Raw genomic sequence first — 13327 nt, 5'->3', positions numbered from 1 at the left:
AAACTGGGACCCATCAGACTTCGACGGTGATACTACGGGCAGTACCCCGTGACAGACTGTTACAAACCTCACTCACTGGGTCATTCAGCTGACACATCTACCAGCATGGACTCTGGGCACTGGGGGCTGGGTTCTAAGGCTGGGTGCTGGGTGCTGGGTGCTGGCAGGAGCCCGGCTCAGCGGCCGGCCTGTGTGTGCTCAGTCTGGAAAGGAGACGCTGTCTTTCTGCACAGTTGTCTCGAACTAAACTCGTAGTAGGCTCTATGCAGGGAGGGGAGCCCCGGCTAACGCCCCTCAAGTTCAGAAGAGCCTAGAACACTGGCTAAGCCTTAGATCCTCAATCCTTTGTGTCCGCAGGACGAGAAACAACCAGGCAAAGTCAACAACAGAGAAGAAAATCCTTGCCCAGCTCATCTGGACCGGGCGTGGGAGTCAAAGAAGAGAATCTGTTTTACTTCCAATTCTACTTCAATTACTTTTGTTTCTTTAGATAATATGAGACTTATTAAAAATTAATATTCTCACCACTTTCATCCTTCACATGGGAGGGTTTTTTTTGGGGGGGGGCAGTGTTTAAATAGCTCTGACAGCTAAACTACAAAGTTAGGGTCCTTACGTAGTTCGGCATCAGCTCCCAGCTCTGGTTTCAGTTATGCTTTACTGGGATACAGTCTGGTAGAGGGGAAGACGGCAGGATGGATCCTTTTGTACAGGCATGTGCGTATGTACAAGGGAAAGAGAAGCTCAGTTAGGGGTTTAGTCAAATCTGATTTGCAGTCCTGGTTCTGCCACCTGTGTGACTTTGGATAACGTATTAAAGTTCCTTGAACCTCAGTTTCACCTGGATCAAAGAAAAATTATATAAGCTGCCTGCTATACGGATTATATAAATGGTGCTTCATATGATTATGGAGAGCACTAGTAACTTGTGGTCGTTTAGTATTTCATGACTTAGGCTCCTGTAGGAAAAACGATCTCATTTTAATCTCTTGCGTATTCTCACCCGAGTTAAGCTCTGAGCTGAGGAGGAAGGAAAGAAAGGAAATGAAGTAGAAGCAAGAGGACTGAGAAAAGGCTGAATGACAGCGAGAGACAACATTTCTGGAAGACTGAGCAGCTACAGGTCAACCTGCCGGCCGCAGAGCCCCTCTGCCGTCGCCAGCCCCCAGCCCCCTGTGCGCGCCTGGCCTCTCCCCGAGTGATGGCAGCTTGGCTGGAGCAGAGGGGCCGGCCAGAGCGGGCACTTCCCCAGCACGCCCCACTCCTCCAAATCCGCCACCGCGGCAAGTACGTCAACAGGGCCTGGCAGGTGCGGCACTGCCCAAGCGCCTCGCCTCCTACGAGCCCAAAGTGGAGGCAGCTGCAGCAGGTGAGAAGCTCCGGAGCCCAAGGCTGAGGCCCACGGCCAGGTGTCGCCAGCCTCGCCGAGCCTGGCCTCCCACCCACCCATAGATCAAAACACCCCTCAACAAGCGTCCCAGGGAGCCCCGACGACCGGCCCGCTCACCTCAGCCACCCTCTCCAGGAGCGGTTCCAGCCAGTGCGCGTTGCACTCACAGTGACTGTCCAGGAACGTGAGCACTTTGGCCTGCGCGGCGTCGGCCCCGCGGACCCGTGAGCGCATCAGGCCTGCGGGCGAGATCGGGGGCACATCAGGGACCGGAGCGCGGGCGCGGAGAAGGCGGCGCTCGCCCTGCGGCTGCGCTCCACCCCCCGCTACAGCTTCACTGCCCTCTCGAGGGGCAGCAGGCTCACTCCCACTTACCCGGCAGGATCAGGACTGCCCTCTGGCTCCCAACATTTCTGCCAGGACTTTTTATTTTTGCTAAAGGTAATGGGGTGACTGGGAAGCCACTGGATGACCAAGAGAAAGCTTTCTTGAGCCACCGTCTTCTGAGGTGAAACCTTGTAAAACCTCTCTGTTCTTAGACAGTTAGGTGCCCTAACAGGCCAGGAAGGTATCACCAGACACTTTGGGGGTTCTTAACCAGGGTCCACGGATTTCAGGTTCTGTGAGCTTGAACGGAAAAAAATCAGCTTATTATATTTTGACCTTTAACTGAAATCTAGCATTTCCTTCACTTAGGAATGACTGCAATAAATAAAATACAGTAGTATTCATTTCGCCTCACTGGCAAAAGGACCCATGGAACAAAAAGGGTTAGAACCCCTGGTTTAAGTGCTAATAGTAATGGTGATAATTTAACGGTAGTGGTGTGGCAATATCTTTGTCTTCCAAGAGTTATCACAAGCCAAATAACATGTATGACAAAGTGTCTGGCTTTACACGAACTTAGTCACATTACTGGTCAAAGTATACAAGCTATCCACTTGTGATCTGTTAACCATATACATGTTTCACTACCACACGAAGTATTATTCTAAGTAATATACCTGGATGCTGCAGTCATAAATGGCATCCGCTACAGATACTGAGTTTTACATGTGAAGAGGATGCTACTATCTCCCAACTAGTGAGGATAAGGGTTTTAAGCTCCTTTTAACACAGTCAAAATGGATTTTCAGTGACACTTACACAGCTCCATGGTAGAGTAGGGAAAACAATGGAAGATTGCTAGGTCCAGTAAAAGCAGAGAAGCTTGTATTAGGTAAGCCCTTGTTCAGGTAACAATTAAACAAAACAACAACTATTTGAAGGGGATGGAGAGTAGATGAAAGCAGGCAGGAACTGGGCAGGGTGAACCCCTGAAAGAAGGAGTCACAGTGAGATCCACATTCAGAAGCTTTTCCTCTGAGGTGGTTCCCCAGCTTGCTGCAGCATTGTTTATCTCACGTGATGTGTCAGAGGACAGAATCTGGGGCTGCCAAAGAGGCTGGAAACCAAAGAGGAGATGCAGGAAAGGAGATAAGCCCCGAATCTGCTAATAACATCCCCTCAAATGCTTGGCTGACTCCTGAACCGCTCAGACTCTGGGCATTTAAATGCAGCTATTATAATTATGTTCAAGAATTCAAGCAAAATTATGGTTGCAATGAATGAACAGATAGGAAGTCTCAGCAGAGAAATAAAACTATAAGAGAATCAAATGGGAATTCTAGAACTGAAAAATACCATATCTGAAATGAAAAATTCACTGACTGAGCTTAACCATAGATTGCAGATGCCATAAGGACTGGTAAACTTGAAGATGGGTCAGTAGAAATTAACCCAACTGATGAACAGAGAAAAAAAATATTGGGGAGGTGGGAGAGCCTAAGTGAGGGTCCTGCCTGGAGCAAGATGACAGAGTGAGAAGCTCCAGGGCTCTGTCTTCCCATAGAAGCTCTGAACAACCAGCAAGAACTGGCAGAAACTTCTTTCTCAAAGCTCCAGAATACAGCAAAAGGATTGCAGTAACAGAACAAGCACTGAATGAAGGAAAAGGCACCTTCCAAGCAGGATCTCGTGGCTCCCGGGCCGCCGCTGCCCCATCCCCTCCCTGACTCAGCTCACACCCCAGGGCAGGTCCAGGCTGGCCACTGCTCTGTCCCCTCCCTGACTCAGCTCAGGGCCAGCTCACACCCCAGGGCAGGTCCCGGGCCGCCACTGCCCCATCCCCTCCCTGACTCAGCTCACACCCCAGTGGAGGTCTCCCCTCCCTGATTCAGCTCACATCCCAGGGCAGGTCTAGGCTGGCCGCTGCCCCATCCCCTCCCTGACTCAGCTCGGGGCCAGCTCACACCCCATGGCAGTCCCTGGTCCAGGGTCTGGAGGGAGCCGAGTGGCCTTTGTGCATGTGCTGGGAGCCGGCGCGTCTTGCCCCCTCTCTCTGGGGAACACCTGAGGGAAGGCGCAGGCTCATCACCCAGAACTTGTCCTGTGTGTAGAAGGAAGCTCCCGGCTCTCCTCCAGAGCCCTGTGGGAGGGCAGTGTGGCTGCCTGGGCAGGCTGCGGGCTGAAGGCCGGGCCATGCAGTGCAGTGCAGTGCAGTGCAGTGCAGTGCAGTGCTGTGCCCGAGGTGTCTATCTCCTGGGGGGAAGAGGACACTGAAAATGAGGGATTCGTAGGGCCACATGTGCGTGCTTAAGACAAGACCCAGAAAGATCAGGACCCCCAGGCCCCTGGAGCTCTCTCCACACTCATGGACAGATGAGCCCTGCGGGACAGCACACCCACAGGTCATCTGCAAAGAACGGCAAAGGTGTTTTCCTTCATTTTTTAAAACTCTTGACATTCAGGCAAAGCTTTGTCACAGTACTAGCCAGATACAAACTTACAGAACCAATACCTCAAAGTCTAAATTTCAACAATAATACATTAAAATATCACAATGACCAGGTTTCAACAAAAGATTGCAAAGTCTACAAAAAAACAGGCAGTCGTGGCCCAGGGAAAGTCGGCGATTAAAGCACTGGAAGCCTTCAGTGAGAAGGACCAGACCCGGCACAGGCCAGAAAGATGCTAAGAAGTGGTCCTAAATATGCCCAAAGAGCGAAAGGAAGACATGAACAGAGAGTGAAAGGGAATCAGGAAAACAACACTTGAACAAAATAGAATACCAACAGAGATGAAAATTATGAAAAGGAACCAAGCAGAACTGATGACCACGGCACAGGAATCAAGAAGTCCCTACAGGGATTCAAAAGCAGATGGAGCTGGCGGAAGAATCAGTGAACTGGAAGATAAGACCATGGAAATCATCCTGTCTGAGAAGCAGAGGAAGAACGGATGGAATTACGTGAACAGAGCCTGGGGGACCTGGGGGACCCCGACAAGCACATGGATGTACGTATTTTGGGAGCTCCAGAGGAGGAAGCAAGAAGGGGGGCAGGGAGACTGTTCAAAGAAACAGTAGTTATACCAGTCAAAGACATGCTGGTTGTGTGACTGGGAAATGGGGAGTGAAGCACAATGGAGGTAGCATCTGTCAGGGGAGAAGGGAAAGTCTTAGCAGTGGAAGGTGGTGAGGCCACCACCGTGCCGTGTGACTCATCCCACTGAATGGGATGCTGGGAGTGGCTGAGATGCGAGAGTTTGTGTTGCATATATGTTCCCACAACTAAAGGAAGGGAGGAAGGAAGGGAGGGAGGGAGGGAGGGCAATGCATGATCCTGAATGGTATCTAACAAGGGAGGAGAAAGGTTCAAAAGGATATTACTGAGGGGAGCGCATGTGGCTAAAATGGTTGAGCGCCCGCCTACCACCTGTGAAGTCCAGGGTTCAGTTCCCAGTGCCTCCTGAAAAAACAAAAAGCAAATGAAAAAACCAACTCAGGGAAGCTGATGTGGCTCAGGGGTTGAGTGCTGGCTTCCCACATATGAGGTCCCAGGTTCAATCCCCAGCCCCAGTGCCTCAAAAAAAAAAGGATGTTATTGAGACATATGAAAAAACTGGAATATAACTGCACTTAAGATAGTTACATAAATGACTATCCTTGTTCGTAGGAAATGTGCATGGCACCATTAAGTGTTCAAAAAGCATGATGTATGAAACAAACTGAAATGTTCAGAACATAGATAACAGATGGAATGATAGATGGATAGATAAATAGAATGATATGGCAAAGGTGGCAAAATGTTAAAATTGGTGTATCTAGATATCTGGGAAGGGGGCAGGGGTATATTGGAGTTCTCTATATAGGGTTTATATTATTATTTAAACTGTTCTTTAAGTTTGAAACTATTTCAAAAGAGACATGTGCAATGGATTCCAAGAATGAAAGGAGAGAGAAAAAACGGGGAGGGGTGATGGTGAGAAAATACAAGAAGAAAAAGAAAGCCAGTGATTTCTCAAATTGGGTGAAAAAACATCTTACATATTCAAGGATTAGCAGACCCCAAATAGAATAAATATAAAGAAAACAAAATTCAAGCCCATTATAGTCAAACTACTAAAAAACCAAAGATAAAAAGAAAATCTGGAAAGCAGCCCAAGGAAACGACTCATAATATAAAAAGAGAACAACAAAACAAGTGATGACTAAATTCTAAACAGAAAAAGAGACCAGAAGAGAATGGAATAATATTTTCAATATGCTGAAAGGAAAGTTATTTAATCAGAATTCTATCCAGACAAAATCGTCTTCAGTAACGAAGGGGAAACAAATACTCTTGGTGCATGTGTGTAACCCACTCATCTATCAAAATCTAGGACTCTTCCCACAGCCTCTCCTCAGTCCTCTCCAAAATCAGCACACTGCTGGGGTTCTCACCCATATGAACATCCTAACTTAAAGCAAAAGGACAGTTCACACTTAGGAGCATCATTTTAGGTTAAAGACACTTTCTGATAAGGCTACCAACTGATTTGTAAGTTATAAAACAGCCAACTGGAGAAGTCACTTTTTTCTTTCTTCCTATGCCAGGTTTTTCCTTTTGAGGTGAAGTCACGGCAGCCCTGTGCGTTTAAATTAAGTTACTTAGACAGGCTGCCTCGGGGAAAGAGTGCAGCAGACTCTGGAGTGTGATCTGCTCTCAGCTCGGGAGAAGGACGGCAGTCCAGCAAGGCTACGCCGTTGCTTCCGCACCTGACCCAGGTTAGTGAGCTGAGCCGGCCAGCACGGTGCCTGGGGATGTCACCCTGCAGGTTCAACCGCTCTATCACCTAAATAGAACCTTCTAGAAAAGCTTCATTCGTTGGCCCCAGCTGGACCATGGGGGACCAGAAGGAGAGCCTGCCACTGATCAAACAAGGCAACCCCATTCTCGGATCAACAAATAGCATCCTCAAATGGCGAAAACGGCATGTTTCAGCTTTGCCACCTTTCTGTGCTGAAAGCTCTCCAGACCGGGGGCAAGCGCAGCTCCAGCTCTAAGCTCTCTAACAGCACTGAGGCTCTGGATGTCAATTGTGTTGTTTTTAGCTTCCTCTCGGAAACTTCCAAGTGATATTTTCCCCTTCTGAGTCTCTCTTAGAACTGCCAATGTTGAGGAGCCCAGCTCCAGCTGGCTGGCAGCAGGCACTGAGGTCACAGCTGCACAAGCGAGGAAGCACGTTGTCCAGGCTCGCGCCCCTCTCGGGCGGGTCGCCTTCCGCAGCTGCCAGGCTAGAATCCAGTTATTGTATCAGTGCCTGAAGCAAGCAGTCACTAAACTTCTCATTGTTAAATCTGTTTTTCTTCTAAGCTCTAATACTCAAGGGACTACTGAACGATAAAGACTTCCTAGGATATGAAAGAGAGAAAGAAGCCAGTTTTCTAAATACATAAATAAAAACGTAATTTGAACACTTGCCCTAATACAAAACAATTTCAATTAGTTAAGCTTTTAATGTCCTTCCAGAGGGAGGTACAAAGCTACACGCAAAAAGCTTAAACAAGTAATTGCTTTGACGTGTTTTTAGCTGAAGTACCCCATTAAGTTACTATTACTCAGGAAAAGTCAGAATTCCACTGTGTTGGTGTTGAATTAAGGAACGCGACTTACCTTCTCGCCGATCGTTTCGAAGAACACGCACTTTCTCGATTTTCCCCAAGAGAGCGCCGTCCTCGGCTGGAGGAAAGAAACAGGGTGAGGCACCCCACGTTTGAGAAGGGTGCCCCAGCGCTGGGGGTCGCAGTGCTTAATGAGGTTAGGGCAGGGAACGCCTGTGGCCCTGGGCAGCGCTCGGCTTCGTGTCCACCCACAGGCCGGGCAGGGCAAGGGGCAGGGCAGGGGAACGCCTGCGGCCCTGGGCAGCGCTCGGCTTGGCGTCCACCCACAGGCCGGGCAGGGCAAGGGGCAGGGCAGGGGGTGAGGGGCGGGGCCGGGGGCAAGCTGGGCCTGGAGAGGGGCAGGGCCGGGGTGAGGGGCGGGGCTTGGAGCTCACGGTCGTTGCTGTAGTCGTCCACCAGCACGATTTCCTTGATGAGATGAGGCGGGCTCTTCTTGAGCACGCTGAGGAGAGAGGAGGCAGGTCAGCAGGCCTCTCGGCCGCACGTCCTGGACCCATGAGCCGGCCGCCCCGCGCAGCATCCCCGCCCCGCGGCCTCACCTGACCACCGTCCTCAGCAGGGCCGACCTGGCCTCGTTGTGGAAGGTGATCACCACGCTGGTAGCCGGCAGGTCCACCCGCCACTGCTTCCGCTGACACCTGAGCAGAGAGGGACCCGGAGCGTTACAGCAAGACCTGGCCGGCCCGCGGCCAGGCTGCTGGGCGCACGTGCTACGCCTCCTTACTGCCCTGAGGGTAACCTGTCTGTTCTGAGTAAAAGGGCCAGTGAGACACAGGAAACCGGAAATACAAACGGAGTTACATTAGAGGAAAGACCTCAGAGAAAAGGAGCATATTGAGAATATCTTTCTAACACACTAAGTTAAAAACAAGATCTTAAAACAGGGAAATCCCATCTACACTACATGCAGACATGTTCCGGATGTGCTTTTTACAACTTGCAGTGGTTATTTCTGGGCAGTCGAGCGAACCTGTGCATTGCTCTTTTCTCTTAGTGCCTCCTTTCTAATCTGTTTAAAACAAGCGTGGTGCATTTTCACCACGTTTAAACAGCAGGGCTTGGGGCCGGGCTCTCGCTGAGAACGCAGGGACCCCTGGCTGCCCTCTGCCCTGGACACCTGGGGTCCACCTTGCTCGCGCCGCAGACCGCCGCCACATCCTGACAAGTCAGCGAGCCTCGGAGGTGAGGGCGTGGACCAACGTCACTCCCTCTTTCCACGGAAACAATGCCGAAAGGAGCCCTGTCTGGATAAAAGGCAACTGGGGAACCTGAGCTACAAAGTAAGGGCGGGTTAGAGCAGAAGCTCGAGCTCTGCGGACACAGGGCACCCTAACAACAAACTGCTCAAGCAGCGCAGGGTGAAGAAAGAAAGAACCACAGAGCCGGGGTGCACAGCGGAGCCCGTGCCCACCTCTCGGGGCAGGGTCCCCATGGAGAACGCCGGTGCCCCAGGTCGTTCTGGGACATCTGGAGACGACAACCCAGCGGGAAGGGCTTTGAGCGAGGACGGGGCAGGAGCGCAGCCTGAGCTACTGCGCTGGTCGCTGCTGACGCCGCTGGGGAAGGGGCCGGTGAGGGAGGCCTCCTGGCCCGCAGGGAAGCAGCCTTCCACTGCCCTGGCGGCTCTCCGTGGTTGGAGGGCGAGTCTGGCCTGTGAGACGAGCTGGCTGTGGGCCGGCGTCCACCGCTGCTGGAGGTTCGAGCTGGTCCCGAAGCAGCTGAGAAGCCTCCACAGCCCCAAACCAGTTTCAAAACCTCATTTCACTCTTTAGCTCTTAGTGCAGTTTACTTGTGAATTATTTGCTCCAGAATTAGCGATAATATCTATCTTAATTGTGAATCAGCGGGAAAAGGAGATTGGAGCAAGGGGAATCTTTGCCAATCAGTCATGAAAAAGACATTTCAGGAGTTAAGGGCTGACGTGGACCTTCAGAGAGCCGTGGGGCGGAGGCACTTAAAGGGGAATATTCATCAGACTCTAATTTCCCTAACGGCTGGGCAAGAACTTCAGAGAAGCAAATTCTGACAAGGATCAAGACAGCAGAGCAATTAGAAAGCAATAATTGCAGAATCACAAGAGGGGCCTCTTTTGCTCCTTCTGCTTCTATGGATAGCTTTGTTTTCATTAATCATGCAGAAACGCCGTAATATACCAGTCACTGGGTCTGGGAGAAAACGCATTCCGAAACGCATATCCTCCCTCATCACACTCCCTGAGTCTTCACAGACAAGTGGAGAGATGGGCTCTGGGTTTTGTTTTTTTCCCCAGTCTGAAGGATTAGCTGATTGTGAGATTAAGTGAGAATCTGCAAGGCTCCACTGTCAACAAATTACCCAGGAACCCAATCTGGGACGCTAATGAAATGGGAGCCCCACGGAGAGCGCAATCAGGTCCACTTAACACAGCGGAAAGACAGCTGAGCTGTGCTGAACGATTTACTGACGAGGCTTCTGCAGCCAGGGAAGTAGAAAGAAACAAGGAGAAGCATGGCTCACGCCCAGATCACAGCGAAGGGAAGCGATGCAGCCGCGCCCTGTCCTCCCGTCTCCCTCTTCTCACAGGGTCTGGGTTCCCACAAGTCCCAGGGGACTCTGGAGGCCTTTTTCAGAACAGACAGGGCTGCTACACTCGTGGCGTTTATTTAAATTCCTCTACGTGCTCATACTAGGATCGGTACTCGGCAAATGTAAGAGGGACCCCACTTTTAAGGAGCGGAGGGCTAGCAAGCAAAAATGGAGAAATACCCCACGTCCCACGGGTGAGTACACCTATGACGACTATGAATTCAGGTAAGTCCTGACACTGAGCACAAAAGGGGAGGGGGTGGTCTAAAAGAGTTTCTTTCAAGAGAAACAATGTGCTTTGCATTCCTGCCAGCCTAGTGCAGGGATGCCCCCGGCGCCAACTAATCGCGGGGCTGGCTGCCAGGGGGACAGACTGGAGGTGCCGTCTATCTGAAGTCGCGCCACGCCTTTGTTCTCGCCAATGGATGAGCAAGCGGGAAGGAGCGCGCAGCCTCCACTGAGCCATGTGGTACCAGCTCCAGGCGACCTGAGTTCAAGCTCACTTGAGTTTCACGTGAACTGGTCATTCCGGTAACTGCTAGTCCAGTAAAATGAAGACTTCCAGAAACTGGACACACAAAGGTCATTGTGTAAATCCTCCGGTTATTCTAAAATGTCTCTGACACTGGCCATCAGCATCTGCGCTCTCGACTGGCAGGAAACAGGGGAAGGCAACACGGAGTGGCGCTGCCTAAGCCTCCTGGGAGCAGGGCCTCCGCCCTAGGTGGACCTGTCCTTAGCAGTCTTGGTTCTTGCGCCAGGTCCTCCAGCTGAGACGTCGGAGGCTCTGCTTAGGAACTCAGAAGGCTGCTTCGTGGCGTGAGGAGGGACGCAGAACCACGGCGTCGACTGCGCCCCGAGCATGCCGTTTTCTGCAGTCACTCCTGCTGCCCTGTCTCAAGGGCCGTGTGTGATCGTGGGCAAGTCGCACCATTCCTGTCTGCGGAAATGGAGACAACCCCACAGCCCTCACAAAGTTGCACAGTTATTGGGAAAGTTAAGTAAAAATATGAGAAAGGACTTTGAAAACTGTGAAGGTCACTGTAATTAAGACAGGGCTATGATGAACACTGGGCAGCCGCGTGCCGATCATGAATGCTGGCAGTGCACGGAGGTTAGAGCGAGACTCGAGCACTGATATGAAACGAGGCAAACGCGACGGGTCCAGGTGACGGCACCCGCCCACATCAGTGAGTGTGTGTGCGTGTGCGTGTGTTTGTGAGAGAGAACTGTGTCAAAGACAGGATTATACTGCCACTGAGGCGCCTCCTCCCAGCTTCATCAAATCTAAATATTCTGAACGCTGGCATTTGATTCATATTTTTATAATGAAATAAAACAGTCCAGGTAATAGTTATGGTTCCTTGTATGTGTCTTCATGCATTAATCCCATTTTCATCAACGCTAACCACTATCTTGATTTATTGCTTTATTATTCCCGTGCATTTTTTATAAATTTTATGTGTATATGTTCATTAATGGTATATAGCATCATTCTGCATATTTTCAAATTTTACAGAGATGGTATTGTGCTGTGACCTTCTTTTTTAACCTTTGGGAATGAATCTATTTTGCTATACATAGCCCCAGTCCATTCACCTTCACGGCCGTGCAGCTTTCCACTGCAGGACCACGCGACGCCTTAGTCCCTCTTCTGCTGGCTGCCAACTCGATGGACACCTTTATACACCGCGAATTTCTCTGCTACTCTCCCGCAGGCGGGACAGTTAGGCCAGAGGCTACGCCCATCTCCAACATTACTAGGTACAACTAAACCACTCTCCAACGTGGCCACGGGCAGCTATACTCCCACCGGCACTTGCCTCTGTTTCCTCACCACCCAGCGTCCTCATTTCACCAGAAGGATCGGCACAAAACGGTCTCGTTACTATTTTAATTTTCATTTGCCTAATTACTAGAGAAGCCATGCTCCTTTTTATATGTTTATGGGCTGTTTCTTTGGCAATTGCCTGTTCATGTTCTTTGCCTCCTTTTGATTAGCTTTTCACCTCATTATTTGATACAGCAATTTATATATACTAGATTTTAGCAATTTATATATACTAGATTTTATTCTTTACCAGTCATGGGCATTGCAAAAGAATCTTCTCCAAGTCTATGACATCTTTTCATTTTCTTTTCCCAGAGCCTTCTGAAAGCTTCCCTAAACAAAGGGCCTCAGTACACTCTTGCAGATTTTCTTCTAAATGCTTTAACTTCTATAAATGCTTTTAACACTTAGGTTTTCCGTCTGCCTATAATTTATTTTATGAATGGTATGACTAAGTAATCTAATTTTATTTTTTTCCATACAGATAATCTGTTGCTCCAGCATCATTTAATAGTCCATTATTTCATCACTGATTTGTAATGTCAATGCTGTCATCGCAAGTTTTTATATACACATCTATTTCTGTCCTGCTCTATTTCTGTAACTGCACAATATGGCAGTGCCTTAATTACGGCGGTTCTGATCAAGTCCTCATGTGGGAAGGCATGTGCGTCCACTATGCGCAGTTCTTAACCGGTATCAGCTATTTGTGGACATGTGTTTTCCTGATGAATTTAAGGAATAGCTCTTTCAGTTCCATGGAAAAATCCCTGTATGATACTGCATTGAATTTACAGATTTAAAGAGACTCAATAGTTCTTTAATAGTGTTTTTTACATCCATCAAATATGCTTTGTAATTTTCTAATTTTCTCCATGAAAATCTTGTACAACTTTCTTGTGTTCATTCCTACATACTCTTAAGTTCTGCTTGCTATAGTGAACAGGATTTCTTCCCGTTACCTTTTCTAATAGGCCACGACTGACACTGATTTTCTTACGTTTACTTCTGTACTCCTAGCATCACTTCATTGTATTTCTCTTCGTTTCTGTTAATCAGTATTCTTAGAGATCCATATTTTTTTAAAGCACAAACTTTTCATAATCCTCCGTATTGTTTCTTTGGTTTCTACTTCACTATTTCTGTCTCGGGTTGCCAGAGTTGTTACCACAAATGCCAGCTTTAACAACAGGAATTTATAGGCTCACGGTTTTGAGGCTGGCAGGTCCAAAGTCAAGGCATCACGAGGTGACGGTCTCCGCAGATCTGCAGCCTGTGGGCGCGGCTGCCAGCCATGCCCGGCGTGCCCGCTGTGGCTCTGCCCCTGCCCCGGGGCGAGGGCCTCTCCTCTCACTCTGGGGCTTCCCTCCAGGAACCCGCCCTGAGACGCACCTGCTCCAGGTGGTCACACCTGGCCTGCACAGAGCATCCCAGGAGTCCTGTCACAGTGGGGCCGCAGCCCGGCACGTGGAGGGAGACGGCAGGCAAAGCTTACTTCAGGTCTGCTGGGTACATAATTCACCTGCCACAGTTTCTCTCCATAGGTTTACCTGCTGCT

The 13327-nt window shown here is 49.7% G+C and overlaps 1 protein-coding gene across 1 annotated transcript in view; it reads right to left on the bottom strand.

Annotated features, from left to right (window-relative positions):
- The window catches only part of GALNT2 (polypeptide N-acetylgalactosaminyltransferase 2), a 165551-nt gene that overhangs the window by 26379 nt on the left and 125845 nt on the right, over positions 1 to 13327 (bottom strand). The window contains exons 4-7 of the mRNA XM_004453376.4: positions 7913 to 8011; positions 7748 to 7815; positions 7366 to 7431; positions 1508 to 1629 (exon numbers count right to left, since the gene is read on the bottom strand). Coding sequence (XP_004453433.1) covers positions 1508 to 1629; positions 7366 to 7431; positions 7748 to 7815; positions 7913 to 8011 — 355 coding nt within the window. The remainder of the gene's footprint in view (positions 1 to 1507; positions 1630 to 7365; positions 7432 to 7747; positions 7816 to 7912; positions 8012 to 13327) is intronic.

Source organism: Dasypus novemcinctus, chromosome 28 (genome assembly GCF_030445035.2).
Source record: "Dasypus novemcinctus isolate mDasNov1 chromosome 28, mDasNov1.1.hap2, whole genome shotgun sequence".
NCBI classification, from domain to species: Eukaryota; Metazoa; Chordata; class Mammalia; order Cingulata; family Dasypodidae; genus Dasypus; species Dasypus novemcinctus.
Note: the sequence above shows the minus strand (reverse complement) of the source record. Positions and strands in the feature narration are given on the sequence as shown.